The sequence below is a fragment of the Acanthopagrus latus genome, chromosome 11, assembly GCF_904848185.1.
Source record: "Acanthopagrus latus isolate v.2019 chromosome 11, fAcaLat1.1, whole genome shotgun sequence".
NCBI lineage: Eukaryota > Metazoa > Chordata > Actinopteri > Spariformes > Sparidae > Acanthopagrus > Acanthopagrus latus.
In genome coordinates, this window is record NC_051049.1 from 24063154 (window position 1) to 24085299 (window position 22146).

At 39.2% G+C, this 22146-nt stretch overlaps 2 protein-coding genes across 7 annotated transcripts in view; both read right to left on the reverse strand.

Moving 5' to 3' along the window:
* znhit6 (zinc finger HIT-type containing 6) overlaps positions 1-2665 on the reverse strand; it is a 30607-nt gene extending 27942 nt beyond the window's left edge. Inside the window, exons 1-2 of the mRNA XM_037115476.1 lie at positions 2464-2665; positions 2047-2112 (exon numbers count right to left, since the gene is read on the reverse strand). Coding sequence (XP_036971371.1) covers positions 2047-2112; positions 2464-2579 — 182 coding nt within the window. The 5' untranslated portion in view covers positions 2580-2665. The remainder of the gene's footprint in view (positions 1-2046; positions 2113-2463) is intronic.
* A 1386-nt stretch (positions 2666-4051) lies between these two features.
* Positions 4052-22146, reverse strand: part of LOC119029103 (collagen alpha-1(XXIV) chain) — a 95804-nt gene continuing 77709 nt past the window's right edge. For all 6 annotated transcript variants that reach the window (XM_037115694.1, XM_037115698.1, XM_037115693.1 and 3 more), the window contains 20 exons: positions 21123-21176; positions 20927-20983; positions 19858-19911; positions 18718-18771; positions 18217-18270; positions 16677-16730; positions 16228-16335; positions 12331-12438; positions 12089-12196; positions 10821-10874; positions 10601-10663; positions 10269-10322; positions 9947-9982; positions 8925-8960; positions 8501-8527; positions 7528-7593; positions 7189-7357; positions 6984-7093; positions 6403-6639; positions 4052-5456 (listed from right to left, as the gene is read on the reverse strand). In XM_037115694.1, coding sequence (XP_036971589.1) covers positions 5310-5456; positions 6403-6639; positions 6984-7093; positions 7189-7357; positions 7528-7593; positions 8501-8527; positions 8925-8960; positions 9947-9982; positions 10269-10322; positions 10601-10663; positions 10821-10874; positions 12089-12196; positions 12331-12438; positions 16228-16335; positions 16677-16730; positions 18217-18270; positions 18718-18771; positions 19858-19911; positions 20927-20983; positions 21123-21176 — 1650 coding nt within the window. In that variant the 3' untranslated portion in view covers positions 4052-5309. The remainder of the gene's footprint in view (positions 5457-6402; positions 6640-6983; positions 7094-7188; positions 7358-7527; positions 7594-8500; positions 8528-8924; positions 8961-9946; positions 9983-10268; positions 10323-10600; positions 10664-10820; positions 10875-12088; positions 12197-12330; positions 12439-16227; positions 16336-16676; positions 16731-18216; positions 18271-18717; positions 18772-19857; positions 19912-20926; positions 20984-21122; positions 21177-22146) is intronic.

The window sequence follows — 22146 nt, forward strand, 5'->3', positions numbered from 1 at the left end:
CCTTTGATAAATCTTAATGAAATTTTCAGGTCTGACCTTCAATATGTCATTAAGTACTTGAAGGTTAAGTCATAAATGCCTCAGCATCCACAGAATTTGAGGAACAGGCTGTGGACCATTGCTTTTGCCGGGGGCATGTTGTTGCTGGACGTGAATTAAAGTAAAGTTCAGTTAGTAAAAACAAAAAACCAGCAACGAGTAAATCATAGATATCATGTTACTGCATGCAAAGGTAGAACAGATTTTATTAGTGAACTTTTCGGGGGGGGGGGGGGATTTTGGTTTTCTCATCATAAAATGCAGAAATTTATCTTTGGATCTTCTTTGTGATACCAGACACAGATGGAACAGAGCTTTTATGCCCCATTAACTAATATAATCTCATCAGAGAGAGAGCAGAACATCAAGGGGAAAACACAACTCATGTGATTTATGCAATCTCTCTGCAGTTTTAATGATATAAACAAGTATCTGTCCCTGAAGACTTGATGAATGGTTAAACATTCTGGGAAAACCTGTCTACAGTCATGCACTCAGCTATTAAAACTATCAAATGCAATGGACAGAAGAAACTACGGCAATATTTCAGGTGAATATAGCATAAAAACTGCCAACCCAGTAGTGAAGTTAGGAGTTTGTTCTGGACTATCGTCCAATACACGCACAAATGTATTCTCTGAAGGACTTCATAGGCCACATCTTTTATTTTTCTACCCATTCCTCCCTCGTCTTACCTCACATGTTACATAACTGCAGGCTCACAGAGAGGTTGTTTGTAAGCACCTGGGGAAGATCAGCTCATACAAATCAAAGCATTGGGCCGGCCAAAGTTTGCCTTTTTTTTCTTCTTCCTTGTTTTATAACCACCTGGCGTTTCTTTTATTTGTGTACTCTTTTCGCTTTTTGCTAACAGGCTCATGAGACACCTGGCACTGCTGGCACTGCTAAGATGCAATATTGGGGATTTAAGCATACCTGCCAACCTGGACAAATCAAAAATTCCAAGGATTTGGAAACCAAAGTGAGGGGCAGAGGGGCGGTTCCCAGAATAATCTATCAGAGTTATAAAGACTTAGTCTCTTGCGTTCTGGTGACTTTAGAGGAGCCTTGTGTGGGTTTCAGGTACATTGAAGAAAGAATGTGGATGCCTCTGCTGGTGCATGTGGTCTTCACAGTTCACATTTTAATGATACTGGTTGTGTTTAACTGCTTTGGAGTCTTTATATGTGAGCAAAATATGACTTAATGGAAATCAAACATGACTTTATTAAAAGAAAGGCTTTGGAAAAAGTCATGTAACATGACATTATGTGAATACATTTGGGCAGCCGTCTCATCCTGTTTTGCAATATGAAGGCACATCAGGAGTTATACTTACAGCCAGAGTATCAACATGAGTAGGAATCAAGTCAAAGCATCCAGCATCTACCTCATTCACCAACTCTTTATTACACCACAGAGACTGCATAAATAAAAAACTGAGATATCAAATATACATTTGAGATGTGGCACAGAGGAAGGCTCATTTTTGCATTCTCTCTGGTCTTGAACAGAAGTCTGATACATTCTGGCACAACATCAGTGACATTATGAGTTAACGTTCAGGATTTACCTTCCCGTTGGATCCACAAACCTGGCGACTGGAAAATGTTACAACCATATGTGCACTTTTAATAAACTTCCAAAAGAGGATTCTAGAAATAGGCTTGTGCCTTGCCAGGAAATGCACAGCCATGATGTGGAGCTCTTATTCCTAACTTTTTGGGAATTAACAAATTATATCAGAAGTTAATACAAGACCTTTCTGATGACTTAACTATGTGCCTGTATGAGATTTGACATGAAATAGCAACCAGAACTGATACAGCATTAATCGTCATTATAAGGTAGGATTGTTTACATGTTTACATTTCATGTTGTATTGATTCACATGTGATTCATAAACAATCTTTTATTTTTTTAAATACATTTGAACTGATCTGCCTACTCCTTCTGAGTAAGTGTCAGGGATCTGGAGCCATGTTTTAGTGTGTGTGAGAATCTCACCTGCAGGTGTGGGCCTGACAGGCAGGACATGTGTACTTCGCCTCCTTGCATCCACAGACACCACAACTGCGGGACAGACGACATGTCAGCATGGAGCATACAAACTGCTCAGAGTTGGACTGAAACCACCCGAGACAGGATCAGTAACATAGACAGAGAGCAACCCACATGCCGAAACAACTTCAGAGACAAACATTAAAACTTTTACAGACATTTGAGACATTCAGCAGGCTAATGACAGGCTAACCTCGCAGCTATCGTTGGCACATGACACAACCTTGTGGTTTTCATTTAGTATTTACAAATACAAATCTGTAATATCTTCACAACTTCTACAACTGTAACAGCCAGGACCGTGATAGCAAACAGATGCTAGCTAAGTTCAGTTAGCAGTTCTCTGCTCAGTTATAAACGTACCTGGACAGAGAAATCTTTCTTTTGGTCGCTCTCCGCTCTTCCTCCGGACCGTCTTCGTCTATGTGGCTCTCCACAGTTGACATTATGACTGTTGCTGGTAAAATTACAGAGCTCATTACAGGAGACGTAAAGACACACGTTGGACACGAGCAGCAGCAGCAGCGGCACCAAAACAAACCTTCTTCCGCCGGTGGACACAGGCACCACGTGGAGGGGAGTTCCGGTTTGACTCGTCCTCGTTGGCGCCCCCTGGTGTCAGAGGAGGAGAACTGTAGCGTCCTCCAGCGGGGGAGGAAACATGCTGTCAGCACAAGATGCGACAGATGCTGATGCGTCTTTAGTTTTTAAACATGCCGCACACACACAGTCTCTCATCTATTTTCTGACTGTGAAATATCTCAAAGAAACTCTGAAGAACCATGAATCAAAATTCTTTTTAGGCTGCTAACTATGTCTACTTTGGTACTGTTTATGCCCATTGTTGAATTATGTCAATAAAGTTAGATTTAAAAAACAAGTCAGAATTATGAGAAAAATCGAAATTATGTGATTAGAAAGTCAGTTATGACATTAAAAAGTGACAATTTTGACTTTCTATCCCACATTTATGACTTTTTTATTTTATAATTTTGACTTTTTTTTCATATAATACTTTTTTATCATATCACAACAGCTCACCATGGGAATGTGTATATTTATTTGTATCAAGGCCATGTTTTGTTTTGAATAATTTCTTTAACTGGTGGAAATGGGCAACCACAGTTACTCTTTTAACCTTAAATATATTATTTGTTACTATGATAACCCAGAAAATGTCATCATTCTATATACAAAATTATTGTACTTTGCAAAAGTTCCATCTTAGTTTTAACCCGTTGAAACCTTTCTCCATGACTGCTCAGACTGATTGTGACTGACTGTGTTCTTTCTTGTTTTATTTTTAATATATGTACTTTATGTTCCTTTTTTACATTTGCTTTGCCTATATTTGAGCTGCAAGTGATGCCCATTGTTTTAACACTAATCCTTTGTATATTGTTCATGTTCTCAGGGTCCAGGTGTCGGGCACTCATTGAAATAAAAACATTTTCCAAAAGATGTACATATATATATATATATATATATATATATATATATATATATATATATATATATATATATATATATATATATATATATATATATATATATAGTATATAGCATAAATAACAAATATAACATGTGTCAGAGCATTTTGGATGTCCATGGAAGTGAACATATATAGTTCCTTGCCCAATAAAGGGTTAACCCCTAAGCCACCACCAACATCAGTAGAATTTGGCTATTTCACTTACTTTCTGTTCTGGAAACATGAACATTAGCCATGTTTAATAAGATAATGTATCATTTTCATATTGAAACATAAAAACTGAGAAAACTGCTCATAGAGATAAACAATAGTCTATCATCATAGTGTTCAACTAAGGAAGTTTTACAGTAATAATCATACATTTCTAGCCTATTCACCTTTGGTGTGTTGCCTTCAGTGCAGTTTGATCCTAACATTCCATGTAAGTTCTTCAAAAAAAAGTACAGAGCCACTTGTGGATAACATGTTCCATTTATTTGACAACTTTTTTTTTAATTATTTACACATTTGCATCCAACCTTATCCTCCACAAACTTTATATAATTACACTTTGTTCAAGGTAATATAAGTTAAGAATATGATGACTGTGTTTTCTGTGTATTCTGACTCTGGCTTATTGTAGCTGCCAGTCCACCACACCACCGCTGAATGAGCTGAAATAACAGTATGATACACGTACAGTCACAGGTGTGAACACACAAACACACCTTTTAAACATAAATACTTCTTTAGACTGAGCTGTGGTTGACCAAATAGTTCTCTGAGAGTATAACTTACTGCGGTACAGTAATGTGAACAAAATAAAACCAAAAAGGATATAAATAAACATACAGTATGCTGTCAATATATACACAGGAAATGTAAAAACTCACTGATGACTCATTCTGTTGCAGCACCAATGATAGGTTTCCCCTGAACAACCTACCAAATAAAGAAAAAGCTACAAAAAAATATGTAGTGTATCAAAAAATGGTTCATAAATTAGAAATGACCAAATCAACATAAGTACTTAAACAACATAACAAATCTTTATGTAACCGGTACATATAACACAAAGGCAAAAAAAAAAAAAAAAAAAAGGAAGCGAATGAGCGGGTAGAGGTAGAGCACCATCCGTCAAGATGTACAGGTCCATCTGGGCAGGACCGGAGACAAAAACATCATGAAAACAATGTAAAATATAGCCTTTGATGAAAATGAAATATTTAAAGCAGTCACACATTACCCACATGCTATTGCACTCATAAAAACTGTTAGTTAGACAGTGCTCCTATGAAGAGGCCTGTCACGCTCCTTCGGGTTGGGCCTCTGCTTAGGATGGTCTTGGTGTGTTTGGGGGTGAGAAGGAGGAGTGACTTTTGGATCGGCTGCTGCTTAGTAAGGCCCCGCCCTCTTATCAGGGAGTAACATCGGTCCATATACAGCCAACCTAAGCACCGTTTGACTAACAATCATTGACATTGACATACTTTACACAATTATCGATAAATATTGGTATACACTGTTCTCCGTTGGCCTTCCTAGCCTGGATGTTCCACAGAGAGTTCTTCCATCTTGATCTGCCTGTGGCTGAACCTCTGTTGCTCTGACAGGTCTCATTAACGGCTTCCATAACAAAGTCTGATGGACACTCACTCTTTGGTAGGCAGCCATTTTGTGTGACAGCCTTATATTTTAGTAGCTCATGAAAGTAAGCCACATGAAGGTGATGTTAGTGTCAGAGGAAGCAGACTGGACCAATTTCTATACGCTGCTGACTACTGGGTTGTGATGTGGGAGATTCCTGTATGTCTACAATGGGTAGCTGACGACTATCCTGAGTGTGGAAGAAGAAACGTGACTGGTGCCAGCTGCCATCTTGGATCTGAAAGAGGATGAGTGGAGAAGAAAGAGAGAAATCATCACTCAAGTGATTCATATTCCAGTCACAGTCACAAATATTGCAAAACGTGTTCACATTTTTTTTTACTGAAATCTAAGTCTGACAAATAGTGGTGGAAATGAACTTAGTACAATATATAAGGGGTGTATATACTGCACTTGAATACAGTTTTAAGGTATCTCTACTTCTGCATATCCATTTTTTGCTTCTTTATACTTATATTCATCTAGGACAGAGAGGCAAAATGTACTGTGCTACATGTATTTGACCACTTTAGTTACTTGTTACTTTACTGCAGATTTTGTTTAATAGTACAAAATATGATCAAAAGAAATCGCAATGTATTATCTTAAATTAATATACAACTTTACTACTCAGCAGATAATAAAGTATTTAAACCTCCTGCACCAGTGATGTTGTATGTTGAGTATATTGGTGATTGATTAATGCAATAATAATAATTCAGTGATACAGTATACATTTATCTGAAGCATGCCATTCTGTCTAATGGGCACTTTTACCTTTTACACTCAAACATTTTGTTTGTTTTTGTCACTGAATATAAGTAACTGACATAAGTAATAATTTAAGGGCTTGCCTTTTCTTGTAATAGAACATTTCAACACTGTGGTATTGACATCAATGTATGATGCAGACACATTAAAGCACCATTTTTATACTATTTCATGCATTTGTTTGTATTACAGAAGCCCTCAGATATGTGTCTAACCACATAGAAAATAAACCAAATATCTAAAAATATGTATTATCTATTTTGTATACACAGAACAGTTATGACTGAATCCAATAGGCATCAAGACAGGAAAAATCTCAAGACACAAGACACATCAAGTTCTTAAGTCTATTTAGTCCTGGTTCATGTAGACCTGAAAGAAAATGATTTACTGAATAACAAGTGAGTCATCACCTTGCAGTCGTCTTGTAGCACATGTGGTTCAAGTAAAGTGTCTTTCTCAAACATCTGTTTGTTCCAGCCACGAAACCGAAGCGTGGTGTTCTCTTGCAGTGTGGATCCAGTGGAGCTGAAGCTGTCTGTGGTGCCATAGGGAGGATCATTTAGGCAGTGAACTGTAATGCTGTGGCTGGCCTCAGTGCTCAGTAAATGGAGAAACTTCATCTGGACTTTCCCTACACCAAACACCATCTGTGATAAAGAACAGAAACATTAGTGTGACAAACACAACCCCTGCAATGCCTCCTGCTTTGAGGCAAATGATAAAATAGAGCATTGTTGCAGTTACAAGTGAACTTATTTGAAACATTTTAGGTGTGGTTATATTAAAATTAATTGCAATTTAGTTTCTAACTGAATCTGCACTAATGCTTTACTACTGTGCAATCTGTGTTAAAGAATGTGAAAAAGTTTGAAGCATTAACAGATATGGTTAAGTTGGAGAGTGGAATGACTGTGCACACACCTGTCCTCACCATCCAAAATGTGGCACAATAGCAGCTACTTTTATTTCATGATCACCAATTCAGTGTTACCTTATTGGAGGCCACTGGATGTAAACAGGTCATCCCTCCTGCAGTAAAGTTGCAGAAGACTTTGAAGGCATCAGAAGTGCAGCCGACATTTGGATCGACCCAGAACCAATCTGAAGTTCACAATTCAAAGAGAGGTCAGAGAGAGAAAGAGTTAAATAACTAGTATTCTTTGGAGGCAAAGTTCTATATCAGCTGTGAAACTCACCATCTTTGAGCTTGTGACGACAGTCAAGCAGATCCTTGCAGACACGAGCTGGGTTCTCCCGCGTGCCCAGTGGCTTTTTGATGCTCTCGATTACACTGCTCAGATAATGTAGAGTCTTAAGAATCTCTGTATTCTGTTCCAACAAGCTGATCTCTGTGTTCTGGAAACTCTGGTTGAAAATGGAAAGTAGCACTGTCAAACAGCACAATTAAATATCTACTGCCTTAATTACAGTCACAAGTGCAGAGCTGAATTTGTGAGGAACTTTGAACATTAGAATTGTAAACTAATTTGCAGTCCATCCTTCATCCTTTCCAATTGAGTATGTCAGCGCCTTACCTCTGTCCTGAGGGCAGCGTTCGAGTCAGATAGACTGTAGACTGCTGAGTCATCATATATCTGCCTCTGTGGATTCAAAATCAACATATTCAGTTAATGAAAACATAACAGATTCAGTGTCCTTTTCATTATTTAACTGAAAGATTTTAATCTGTAGGTTTGTTCACCGGTTAGGGAAAACAGTTTCAATACTCGTCCAGTTTACAGAGAAAACTTTAAAAGGATAAAAATACACTTTAATACCAAAGCAAAGCAGTAAAATAAGACTTGCATAAATAAACCTTCACATTCCTGACTTCAGTAGGGGGAAGAAAAACACGTTCTACTCAGCATCAACACTACAATTATCACATAATGCCTGTAAACAGGGGCATCTGATACAGTTGTTTTTCTGAGCTCTTAGAACTATTCAAACAGGAAAAGGTCATTCAGAAAGCAGAAAGCTGCTCTTTATCGAGAAACGACGGCAGATAAGGGATGTGAGGAGGGTTCTGTCACAGTGCCAGAGAGACTTATTGTTGATCTTCATTGGCAATGCTACTGAACAAAATCACAAGTTTTCCTTTCGGACATTTTATCACTGAAATGATGATTGCTTGGCTCATCTATAGCTTAGCAAAAGAGCAAACAAAAATGTTTTCCTGGCTCTATCACATCCTGGCTTTGCTCTGCCGTCAGAGAAATGGTTGCTGTCATGTTTCTCTATTTCTTTGAAAACTTTACTCAACCTTGGACGGTCAAAGAGTTTGTGGCTAAGAGATGCAACACGATCTCTTCTTTGTCTTACTGATATTCAGACATACAACAGAATGAGGATATAGGGTTACGTCAAAAGTGAAATGTAGATTTTAAATTTAATTACTCAAGAGTTTGACAACTTTCCCTGCAACTGTATGGTCCAAACTTTGAACAGGACTCCTGTCTTCTAGCTCATTCTGTCTTCCTGCCTACATGAGTGACATGACGCACTTACTGTTGGACCTGGAGCACCGGGAGGTCCCTGAGGTGGGGAGAAAAAAAAAGACAAAATGAGTGACACAGTGAAAGATGATCATGTTGTGGTTGCAGTCGGTTCACGTCTGGTAAACCATGTCTGTGTTGGTGGGCTCTGGCAATACGTCACAATGAGCTGTCTGGGTGTGACACTACAGAACAGCCAAGCCTGGACTGACCAAATAAATATAGAGAGGTCTTTCAGCCTATTTTCTAAATAACATTTAAAAAAATTTTTTGAAACTTAAGAAAGTCCATATGGCCATAACACAACAATCCTCGATTGTTTTTTCTGTGTCCAGAGTATACAATTAAAACGTCTGCCTGGACTGATTAAAGAAACGTCTAGAAAGCACAGGATGTGCTATACAAAGCTGAAAAGTGACAGTGAGGTTAACCCTTACTCTGGGTCCGGGACTTCCCTGTGGTCCTTGAGGCCCCTGAAAGTGTGAGAAAACCAGTGTTAAACAGCTGAATAGATGCATACATTATGTATTATTTTTGTCCTGTTTGCTAATGTGAATACTCCTGTTCTCGAATGAGTGTCCCACCACTGATAGCTTAAAAAAATGCTGTTTTTTTTTAGGTAATTAAAGTACAGCATCACAGTGAGCAGAATGGGACTCACAGAAAAACTGCAGAACCATGGTTCATTTTGTTTGTGATGTGAGGAATCCATGCAGTACATAACCACAGTGGTTAAACACTGCCCCCTCTGGCTGATTCTTCTTTAGCAGCTACCTGGAGCAGCCAGATTTTTATCAACTCTGCCAGTGCATTTTCAGTTAGTATATGTCCATATATGTGAGAGTTTGCATATATTTGACATCAGAATGAAAAGGTCATTGTACACACAGTCTGTGCATGTGTGGTTGTGTGAATTGCAGAGGCACTTAAGCAGATCTGACAATATTATTTCAGTTTGCATGACAGACTGGGAGAAGGATGAAGCAGTGAATATGCAGATGGTGTGGTTTATGACAATGCATTTCCTCAACAGAGTTACACAATTGGATCTGAGAGTAATGTAAGACCCCACAGCAAGTGAGCTCCAGGAGACACTGAGTAACAGCTACTGTCACTATGACTCAGCCACAGTGAGCTGCTATCACTTTAAGACAGTCATAGAAATGAAACTACCACTAAACCCCAACAATTGTTCGTGCACTTTAAACAGCCTTCATCATCTGCAGTAAGTCTTTTTTTTTTTTTTTTTTTACTCCCACAATCTGCTTTGAGGTGGTGCCATGATAACCACCAATGATTTCTCTGAAAGGAACCTTCAAGTTGGACACTTCAGTGAAGTATAATCATGACGTGATCACAGGGTGTCATCATCGTGTAATCATATGTATTATAAATCATTAGCATATTATAAGTCTGACAGACTTTTCAGTGTGTGGTGCTGGTTTGAATACATTCTTACCATTTCGCCACCACTTCCCTTTGGACCCCTTGGCCCCTGTGGAGAAGAAGAAAAGTAACAACATGAAAACATGTACAGCATTTTATCCATCTCTGTATTAAAATATAAACCAGAGTTAGGACATTTGCAGTAAACAGACTGGTTTAAGTAAAAGAGTATTGTGTCTACATCTGTCTTAGTTCAACAGAATGAGCACTGTCTTGAGATTGCCTTGTCATAATTCTTTTTAAACACACACACACACACACACACACACACACACACACACACACACACACACACACACACACACACACACACACACACACAAAGAGAAACCTACGGGTTTTCCCATTGGGCCCATCATTCCTTCAGGGCCTACAGGTCCAGTGAATCCCTGAAACAAACAGTAGAGTGGGACACACATAAACAAGTCTGTCTGAATTTACATGTTCTTAAAGTCATTATAATGACAAGTGTGTGTAATCTACAGCCTGTTTATATCTTCATAAGGGCTTGATCACACAGGTGTAGAAGAAAACTGTACTGATATTTCTAAATGTTTGATTCCTTTTTTATTTTATTCCACTGCTGAGGTTGAACTTCTTTAGGTAACCTGCTGAGGCAATACACCTAAAGAAAGCAGTGTAGCTTGCCTACTGTGCCAAAACTTACCCAAGTACCCATTGGGCCTTTAGGGCCAGGAAAGCCTCTGAATCCCATATCACCATTTGGACCCTGTATGAAGAAAAAAGATGCCTTGTCAATTCCCTCATGTCATTACACAGGAACAATATAACTGTGATAATAAGAATATAATAATACTATCTCTTTTTTCTATTGCATTTTATCATCTAGTACATGCTAACTGTTGGTCAGATGTTCAGTCTCTTACCATTGGCCCTGGAAAGCCCCGTAAGCCAACCAAGCCCACATCTCCAGATTCCCCCTAGAAGCAGAAAAGCCAATAACATCATAACAACTGAGGGTCCTTGCCTTTTAGATATTGCATTTGACAAACACATCATATAATAAATAACTAATATAGTGTGATTGTTTACTTTTGTATAATTTTTAATTCCATTTTAAATGGACAGCTCCAGACACAGCACGAACACAGTAAGCTGGCCTTTTCTATTTCTCTAGACCTAGTCCATTTCAAAAGAACTGGGGCACACATGAGGCTTCATGTCTGGATCTAAAGAAGCCCCAAACCACAGTCACACGCCCGACTATAGGTACAGGTTAGGTGTCTGTACCCTTTTCAGTGTCTGAGTACTGTCTGTCGTCCGGGGTGGCAGACACTATGTTTGTACAGCCAGTCATCCACGTCCTCCAGACAGCTCCGCTTTCGGGCCAGCCACTTTGACCGAGAAACTCTATTCACGAAAAAATGTAAAGAGATCTGACCCAAGGGCCTGAGTCTGCTCTCTGTTTCACGAGCATCAATGGAGAAAACTACTGGAGGGAGGGGAGAGCAAGGGATTGAATGCTGATTATTTTTTCTTCTTCTTTGAGGAGTTACATAAGAAAAGTGGAGCACCTCTTTTTCTGGTCTCTGGAGTGTGAGGGTCTTACATAACTTGGCCTGACCAGGCGGAATGTTTCCATTCCTGGTCTCGCCCGGATAATTTGTTACTCCACTCAGGGTGGAAAAGTGTCAGACACACACATTTTAAAGCCCACCACAGACTGGCTAAACCCCTGAAGCTAAATTTAGAGACGTATTAAAGAATGTATATAAGGATATAAGTGCCTCTTTTAGAGAGAACATTCCAGGGGATGGTATCAATCTAAAAAGAGCAATGTAGTGACCTTCACTGTTATGACTTCAGCAGTTCAAAAATAAGTATCATGTGAGTTAAGACATTTGAATGAACATTAAAGAATCTGAGGTTCAAACTGTTGCAAACAAATACAGAGGAGATCATACAATAATCCCATCAAAAATAATAACTAATCTTTATGTGAATACTACTAACAGATCTAAACTTTAAGCAGGTGTCAACATAATATAAAATACCCCTAAGACCCGCAAAGGTTATTGTTATATAATTATTCCAGGGCATGGAAATGAAATATTTGAACATTTCTTCTTTTTTTCCTTTTTTTTTTTTTAAGACTAACTTTTGTTTTAAACCACATATGATTAGATATACTCACTGGTTGTCCTTTGAGTCCAACTTCACCTTTCCTGCCCTGGTCACCTGTACCCCCTTCCATGCCTTTAATTCCTGAGGCTCCTCTGTCCCCTGGCAGTCCTAGTTCTCCCTGTACAAACACAAGTCAGGAGTTTAAAATGGTCTAAGACTCGGAAAGTGCTTCTGGACCAGGAACCGTTTTGTTCTATCATACACACTTCAAACAATTCAGAAAACATTAGGTAAATACGTTATCGTTTTCACCTTCTGACCAGGTGGTCCTCTTTCTCCAGGTTGTCCAGGAAGTCCAACATCTCCCCTGGGACCTGGACGTCCAACAGGTCCCTCTTTACCCGACAAACCTCTCTGACCCTGAGTGCACACAAGAATTTCTATAATTAAACTTTGGTCATTATCAGAACAAAACTTCAAATAAAAAGCATGGTTATTTTAAAAGACAAGTTGTTTTCTTTAAGATGACTAATATCCTCCAACTTTCAAAATTAAACCATCCAAAGTGTGTGTGAGCGTCCTTGCACCAAATATAAATCCAACAGCACCCTGCTCATCAAAACATTCCTCCATAGTGTCAGTGTTTCTGCCTGTGAAACGTACTCCACATGGTTCCTTTAAGGTTCATCAGAAGTTGTATCTGTGGAGACTCATGATGGTGGTTCACAAAAACACATATGGATGTTATGAAGAGGAAAATCTAAATTTTGATGTTTCGTCTGACACTTAGGCTTTGGATTTTGGAGCATCCCTGAAAGTGCCAACAAGGAAATTTTTTCAACCATCAGTGGAAAGCTGTGTCAAACAAATGGCAGGGAATTTATAGTCAACAGGCCAGAACAGGCTAATCTAGCATTATGGTCCTTTAAACAAGGTAAACACTAAATAAATCTTAAAATCTTTTCAAAATGATAAACAAACAAATTAAATGAATTTGACTGTTTTCAAAGTTTCAAACTCAACATTCATCATCAGCCAAAAACATTACTAAATGTGTTGTTTAGTCATAGTGCTGAAGTCTGCCCCATCACCTGATTATAATATTTCTTGACAGTGTGTTCCTGAAGTGTACCCATAAAACTGACTGCCTGTCACTGGGTTGCTTTCTCACACCACAGACCACAGCGGTTTCCTGCCCCATCAGCAGTGTGGTGAGGCAGAGGCGAGCAAGTGATATTAGAATAACAGACGGAGTGGGTCGTCGCCTCACACATGGCTTCTGTTCCTCGATCACTATGAGGGGAGAGGGTAAACTGGGAACCAGGTTTGAATTACATGGTTGTAGGTGCACTGGGTGAAGCCCAACCTGCAGGTGCTGTGAAGCTCTCGAGTAAGAAAAAGCCACCTTCTAATTAATTAAATCACTAAGATTTAAGATCTAATTAAGTGACACATCAGCCCATCACACACAGTTTTGCGGGCATGTACAGACCTCTACAGACATTGACTACAACATATGCTTTCTGATGATTTGTCCATTATGATAGACTTCACAATCTTGATGAGTTTTTCTCCGTTGTGCACAGTGAACAAAACTAACAGACATATAGGTATTTTTTTGGACAAGGAGAGCAAAAACTTACTTCTCTAATAGTTGAGGTGTTATTGATCTTCCATATATATGTAACCTCAAAGGAATACTATGGAGGATTCAAAAACCCCATGCAGACAGAGACAGCACAACACACGTCTAGCAGGTCATAAATGATGATTGAGAGGGACTGTTTTTAACAATATTGTTTTTAACAGAATTCTGCCCAGTATGCCTCTAATAATTCAGGTTACAGACCCAAAAGCAGAAGCCGCTATCAAAAATCACATGTCTGCTCTTCATTATCACACCACCCAATAAAGCAGAAATGTTCCAACTCTATATTGTTTGTTCTCTATACATCCTACTGGCATTGTGAAATGAAATGCAGCAGATAAGATGAACGGTGAATAAGAAGGACAAAGAGGATGATGACTATTCTGCAGAGACTCTGCAGCCTGCCAGCATGGACAGAGGGAAGCCATATTACAGTATCTTTCCCACTAAGGAAGCAGGTAGTGTGAAACTGAAAATAGAGTTTCCTGTAGCCCTCTCCTGCTGAGGCAGCCCCAGGTGCTTTGTAGTGAAAGGAGACCTCTACACTACTGAAAAGAACTTGGCTTAAGAAAACCTTCGATCTCCAGACATGACTCACTTGCAAGAAAAGGTCTCTGTAAATTAAAAAAGGTCATTTTTTAAAATTTACAGCCAGTTTATTTATTTATTTAAATTAAACACTGTGTGATCGCTCTCCTAGTGAAAAACCACATCATTTCAGTCAAACTGAAAAACATCAGTAGCCAAAATTAGACTTACTTGACTTTTACACAACATTATGTAAATGAAATCCAGACTGAAAAGACTTGGCTATCCAGCCTTTGGATGAAAAAGGCAAAGACATTCATGCATGAAATCCCAATCCACTCTGGCTGCACACGTATTTGGATAAACCCGCTGAAAAAGAAGCCAATCAAATCAAACAAGGCATTTAACGATTAGTCAATCTCCAGATGCATGTCTCAGTCTTAAAACTGCAGATGGTGACAGCTGAAGGAGAGCTTTGGGCACTCAGATACAGTCAAATAAAATCCCTGTGCTAAATGGGATGTTATGGTATGAGTTAGCATGAGGGCTAAATGAATAGTAAGGACTATATGCTGTCTCTTAGGGCAGTCTGTAAACCAATGCAGCTAAAATCCTCTGCTGTTTGGACTACTGATGGTTTCAGCTGACAATAATGAACTAATTCCATGACTCAACTTGTTGTAGGTAATGTTCACACAGCTTTATCTACTGTGAACAAGGTTTAGATGTAAAATTATATCATTGGCTTCCTAAATCCTTCCAATACAGACCACAAGTCTGCTATAGAGGTGTAGCACTGAGTGCAATGATGGAAATATTTCTCCTGAAAGTTCAGTTATGCAAGTAAATCTGATGACCTACATTTATGGTGCTGAGCAGAAATATTTTGTGACATAACATATTTCTGAGGTTTTGATTGATCACCATTGTTGAAGCCCACTTGTGTCACTTGTGTCAGAAGTCAACTTGTCATGATCCATGATCAACCCTGATTCCAAAAAGTTTGGACGTTGTGCAAACGTATGTAAAACGATCTGTTTTTAGCAACCATATAGTTTTTCATGTTCCTGAAACCATGTAGTGATATCCTTTAAACAATTGCTCCATCTCTGCTTGTGAATGACTTAGCCTTTCAAGGATGCTCCTTTGAATAGCCAATCATGACACTACCACCTGTTATCAGTTTACCAGTTTACCCGTGGAGTGATCCAAACATTTGTTTTGAGTATTCCACAACATTTTCAGTCTTTTGCTGCTCATATGCCTACTTTTTTGAAACATACTGCCTTCAAATTTGGAAGAAGCATACATTTACAAAAATCTATTGAGTTGATGAGGTAAAACATTACATATATTGCCTTGGTACTGTTTTCAATTGAGTATAAGTCAACAAGATTTCGCAAATCACCACTTTCTGTTTTATTTATGGTTTACACTGAGTGTCCTAACTTTTTTGGAATTGGGCCCATAGCTGTCATGACTTGCATTAGTGACACATACAATTATGCTTTACCTTTTAATAAATTCAACAAATCTGTAATTGACTAACAGGGCAAGTATTTTAATTAATTTTTCACTTCAACCTAGTCAGCAATAGTCACGGCAAAGTTCTATACACAAAATCAGATGCATTACTAGATTAAGAGCAACATGAGAACATTGAAGGAATGCCAGAAAACATTCTGGATATATGCAGAAAAACAAATAGATCTAGCTGTGTGATGTCAGAGCCAATTTCATCCATCATCTATTGGTTGTGCTTTCACTTACTTAGAAACTACAGAGGGAAGAATAGAGGTTGCAGCTATTAAGTATTGATTATGTGAGGAATAAAACAAAATGTCTTCCTGTCCAATAGTGAGAAAAAAAAGGGGGCAGCCAATAATTTCTGTTCTCATGATGTTTCTTACACTTCTTACTACTTCGGAATAGATCAGAACTGATACATCCTTAAAACCATACATAATCAAACTTACATCCCATATATATATACAAAGGTACATTGCTGTCTGTATGATACAGTCATTATTTACCTGTCGTCCCTGTTTTCCTGGTAATCCTGGTAAGCCGGTCAGTCCTGGGGGACCATCTGGCCCAGGGTAACCCGTCATTCCCACGAGTCCAGGTAAACCAACTGGCCCCTGGATGATTTCCATAACAGAAACAATGTCACTGAATCTCAATCCTTCTTTGGAATGTGAACTGACATCACTTGCTAATCAAACAGTGTGACTCTTGTGATTCTGGAGATGGCATTTCATCTATTGTGATTATTTCGGATAATGCTAGCTTCTGCTCCTCTGATTATTCTGAACACAATACTGTGGCCAGTTAGCTTCACATTATTTCTGAGAAACACCCATCATCATCATCATCATCATCATCATCATCATCATCATCATCATTTAATGAAGAATTTTAAGTCATAAGGTCATTTTGCTGCTGCCTTGAGAACATTTGGTGGAGGTGGCGTAATACTCACTTCAATGCCAGGGGATCCACTTAGGCCCCTCGCTCCTTTCTTTCCTGCTGAGCCCTGAATAAACACATACGTGAAGAGTGAGACATACATGGCCATTCACAAAAACCCATAAGGTTATATATCTTGGAGCATGTCTAATATGAGTCTTATGGAGAACTCAAGTTCAGGACAATTTCTGTACTTCACTCAGCCCAGACAGTCAGAGAAATATACACAACTGTATGTTTAACTCCTCAAATGGCATGAGGGTATATCACACATACTGAGGTGTCTGAGTAGCAATAACACCGGCAACCTCCGCTGCATGATGTTTTAATAGTAGCACATAGTAAAGTATATTATCACATAAACTGTATTAATATTTGCACGTGTCAAAGCCGTGTAAAAAAGAAAAACAGGGCATAACAGCAAAATACATAGAAAAACATTTCCCTTCACTCTGAAAACATCCTTTTGCTTCTCATATTTTGTCTCCGTGGTACAGTGAGTTATATATGTACAGTCCTAGCACGATAATCCTCAAGGAATGCTTTACCAAAGCCGTTAATTTGAAACAGAAACACAACAGATCCATAAAGTTTCCAGTGTTTCCTGGCAGACTGTCAAGATCTCACTGTTTCTAAACAGATGGGTCCATACAGTATGTTGAACGTGACAACATTACTCATACTCACGCTTAAACTCAAGCCAAGCTGAAATACTATTTGGTTATACTTGCTGGTTATATAAGATCTCATACATAAAAGCTGTTTCACATGTGGAAGATCGTCAGCGGTATCTGGAAACCTGTGAATACTTCACTGTTAAAAAATCTATGGGAAACCTAATCAAGGAGGCGCAAATATGTTTCACAGGGAAATTAAGTTACGTAATCCGAAGGCCTGTGACAAGGCTGAGGACTCAAAAGAGCTTGACAGTGATGACAGCAAAACAGTTCAAGAAGGCTTGGTTTGACAAAAGATATTTGCGTCGATGCCAACTGGATGTTTCAGAAAGCCATTTCAGGACCAAAGACCAAAATGTCTAAATGTCAACGTCGACTTAGATGAGTAGAATGGTGCATTCAGGGTGGCTTGGAAACTTGCTGCTGTAGTTCCCTTGTTGCTGTCCACTCATCAAGTAGCCCAAGCATATTTCCACCGCGTGGTTTCTGATATTAGGTTTTAAGCTTAATTTTGTTTTTCTGGTTATACATTTTCACCACAGCTTTGATGAAATCATGAACCACATCTCAAAATCTCTGTACTACTGTACTCAACTGGCTACAGGTAAAAATTTAAAATGGTGCTTTGGACAAATGTCTGTGTTTGGTCATTCATTCTGCAGCCAGCAGAAGGATTTCTCTTTATCCACAGAATCAATTATAAACCAACTCCAACCAAAGCTGTAGAGTAGAAACATACTGATCCTGAAACTGTTCATTTTATTTGAAGCTAGGACACCAACTTTAATGACTTATCAATCTATTTACTTTATAGATCAGTGAAGCAATGTGAAGTGGATATATGTTTGATTTTCATGCTGAGCGATTTGGACTCACTGGAGCTCCAATCTCCCCTTTTGGACCTGTTTCTCCTTGGTGGCCTGGTGATCCCTAAACAAATGAAGAACACAAACACACACATCAAGTATATTGAGCAGTTATATAAACTATACTCCTAATCCACACTACATTATGAACTTGACAAACTACAAAGAGATGAACCTCATCTATACTTAATCCAAGTCTGTCCATTTTGGACACTTCTTGAGGCAAAAATGTCTGTTACATGTCCCAAAGGCAGAATCACACTCGATGCACATTCACACTCTTACAGGTAATGACTCTATGCCTTACTCTTGTGTTACCCCTGGGCAAATCACATTTACAAATTTAATTTATTTAGCACCACTACTGGTAAGGTTGTTTTATTCTTTCCAACCCTTTTTAAACTTTTTACATCACTGTTTTTTCTGTCAAATGCATGTACCTAAAACACAAGCTGATATATAGCACTATTATTATGTACTGTACAATATTGTACTACAGAGATTTTCTTACCGGTGGGCCTTGTCGTCCAATAGCTCCACGAGGTCCGACGGTACCAACATGGCCCTGAAACACAATTTTTATATAGAATTGTATTTTTCTGTCTTTCACTCAATCTTAATTGGTGCTGATATCTGATAAATACATGTCATTCGCCCATTATTTACTAAAGGAGAAACTGCATGCCCATAGCCATGTTGTTTCTGTTATCATGAGTACCATTTCCATGTACACTAAAGAAATCTGCTCAATTACAGGCTCCACAGCAACGAAACAATATACAAAAGTTTCCAAACCACGTTTGAATGTATGTCAGACAGCGTCAGACAGACACTCGAATGAACTGCAATGAAAGTGTGACCTATTAAGGTGTTTAACAGAAGCCTCAAACAACTGCCAAATTAAATATCGGCTGTTATGACTATGTACCCGTGCTGGAGCTGGAAATGGGTCAAGGATTATCTCTAGTGATTCCTTGCGGGACTGCACTTACAACGGTTACACAACTGTTACCCAACAGTTTATGCCTTAGTATGAGATACAAAGCATAATGACTAAAATGTGTCCGTGGCAAAATGCATTAAAATAATCTCTGCTGTCATCCAGTGGCAAGTAGAAAAACATCACCCTATATCACAAGAGTTTAAGAGAGGACTTGGGGCATATGGGAGGATTTGACATTTTTGAAAAAAGATGACTTCTGCAACATAAGGTTTTTGGTCATTTTATTTTTCTTTTTAAAATGAGAATCGACGGAGAAACAGAGAAAAAAATATAGGATAAGAAGATGTGACAACATGCCTCTTGCCTGCTCAGGTACAGACCATATTCATTGTTCCATTCACAGCCCAACACAAATAACACCAACTGTTCAAAATTAAATATCCCATATAACAACTTGCTTGCACAATGAGTGGGTGCATTCGTATGTACTTTTTGAGAAAAACAAATGATGTGGCTGAAAGGTGTGAAGTTTCAAAACAACAGATTTCCACTGTCTTATTGCTGCAAGCCTGGTTATCCTGGTCTGCTATTACCTGAGCAGAGCAGTTTTCACCAAAGGAACGACAATCAACTTCGTCAGACAAGAACGCTGATGGTGGTGATTGTGTTATACAGTAAGTCTAATGTTGATTTAATGAATTTGTCTACCTGATATCCTTCATCCCCTGGCTCTCCGCGCTCTCCTTGTGCTCCTGGGGGCCCCTGTGTAGACACAAATGCAAGCACATGAACACACATACTGTAGACGCATGCCTTCACTCATAACCACAAGGCTTCAATTGAGCTGGACAGCTACTTAAATAGAGAGTCGCTTCTCAAGCCAACACACATGAAACATGTTCTTCAGGTGTGACCTCTGAGTCTGGACCTCCACTGGAGTCAAATGGAAAGGCTTAATTTCACTGTGAACTTTCCTTTCGGCCAGACAGAGGCTACCATTGTAGTGCTCACGCTATGTACTGCAATTCTGTGCCAACTTGATAATCCAGTGCTACCCATACAAGAGGATGCTCTCCATGCCTGAGCAGACTTCCAGTAAAACCTTACAGTTCATGCTATATATTTCTGTCTCCACAGTCACATCCAGTGGTGGGAAATATGCTTCAAAATGCAAAAGAGTCATGGTCCTGTAAAACTGTGAGCTTTCCAAAGCTGTTAGGACTCTTTGATACACTCTGATCCTCTTTTGATATTAGGCTAACACTGACTTTTTTCTCTCGGTCACAGAAGGGTGATTAATGGCCCTCACTGGCGCTCTTTCCCTTCTCAAAGTAAATATGTTTTGTATAAATGAACAGTAGCAAAGGCTGTTTTGGCTTTAACAATGAAACATTTGTGTTCATCACAGTGTTCTGATGTTATCCATATTATAACTCAATACAAGGAAACAAAGATAAACTGAAGCCTTACCCTGATGTGTAAAAGCCGTATTTAAACATTAATTTCTGCCCATGCTCAGCGTGCAATGAACACAAAAGATATGAGCCACACAGGTTGATAATAGGGCTCCATGTGCATGACAGGATTAAGAACGAAAACACTGACACATTGTTGTCAATCGGGTTGGACAAAATGAGTGTACTTGGTGTTAAAATCAGGAGTTGATCAGGATTAACTTTTACTTCCTGAGTCAATCCGGTATTTAAATGGCTTGGACTAAACAGAGCGAGGAGTGTTGGGGATCACAAAGGAGAGTTTAAAGGAAAGCAAGACCTACTGGTTCACCTAAGGGCCCTGGTGGTCCCGGGGTCTTATTGTCTTCGCCTGGGTAACCCTGGAATGTAGAACACACATACTATCAGACATGCAGGTACAAGATTTTACCACCATACAGCATGTTAAATTACACTGAACTGAAAACCCCAAATACTGAAATTATAACAATTCAAACACTAGTTCAGGTATTTTATTACCTTTTCACCTTTAGGACCTGGTGGTCCAATGGGCCCTGGCTTGCCAGGGTGACCCTAAAAAAGAAGAAGAAAGCTCATTATCGTACCTAGCAAAGCTGCCATACTTCTACTGGCTGCAGCATGTTTCTTGGAGAAACATGAGTTCTGCTGTCAGCATATTAATCACAGCTGTTTTATATAAACACAGTTCTTTGTAGAGAAGCTCTCCCACTCTGTCACCTAAGGATTTGGATTTTGGCACAGACTGAGAAATCACTCAGCAATCTGAGTCACGTGTGAAGGAGTCTCAGAGCTGCCGTACACACACATAAACACAAAGGGACTCAGTGAACTTGAGGTGCCCTGTTCACGTTATGCAACCTAAACCCACTGATGCTGGCATTGACCAGGCTGTGGAGTTGCCTGGAAGATTTCATCATGTTCAGTTCCATCTCTTGTCTTTGCTCTGGTAGTCTGGTGCACTTTTTACATAACAATGGCAGGAATGATGTCTCAGGATGTCTCCAGCACACGCTAAGCTTACACCACAAGGCTACCAGGGGAGATGAGTAAGCTAGATTGAAATTCAATTTGAAAGTTATTTTAAATTGAAATCTGTATCTGAAGCATGTTGCCAGGTTGTAATATGCTCCTTGAAGCAGGATTACGTTTGATGGATAAACGTGGAAATGCTACTTCTGATTCCCATGTTCTTGAGGGGGATCCAGTTTTTGCAGGCCCATTCACACTGCCCTTTCAGTGTGGAAACTACGCGGCGAAAACTTCACCTCGCTGTCTGTGTCAAAGTTACAGATGAGGAGAGGGGGGACAATTTCACAGAGGAGAAACGGTGTCTGTGTTAATGGAAAAGAGAAATGTCCAACACTTCAGTCCACAAAGTTACGTTACAAGACCTCACAACAGACTCTTCATCGCATAGCTGCTTGAAAAACAGCATCTGCCCCTGGTAACAGAGTGTTCCCAATAGAGACTTTAGTGAGCTTTGCCCCAGAAAACAGCATCCCTCCCCACAAGTGAGAGCCAC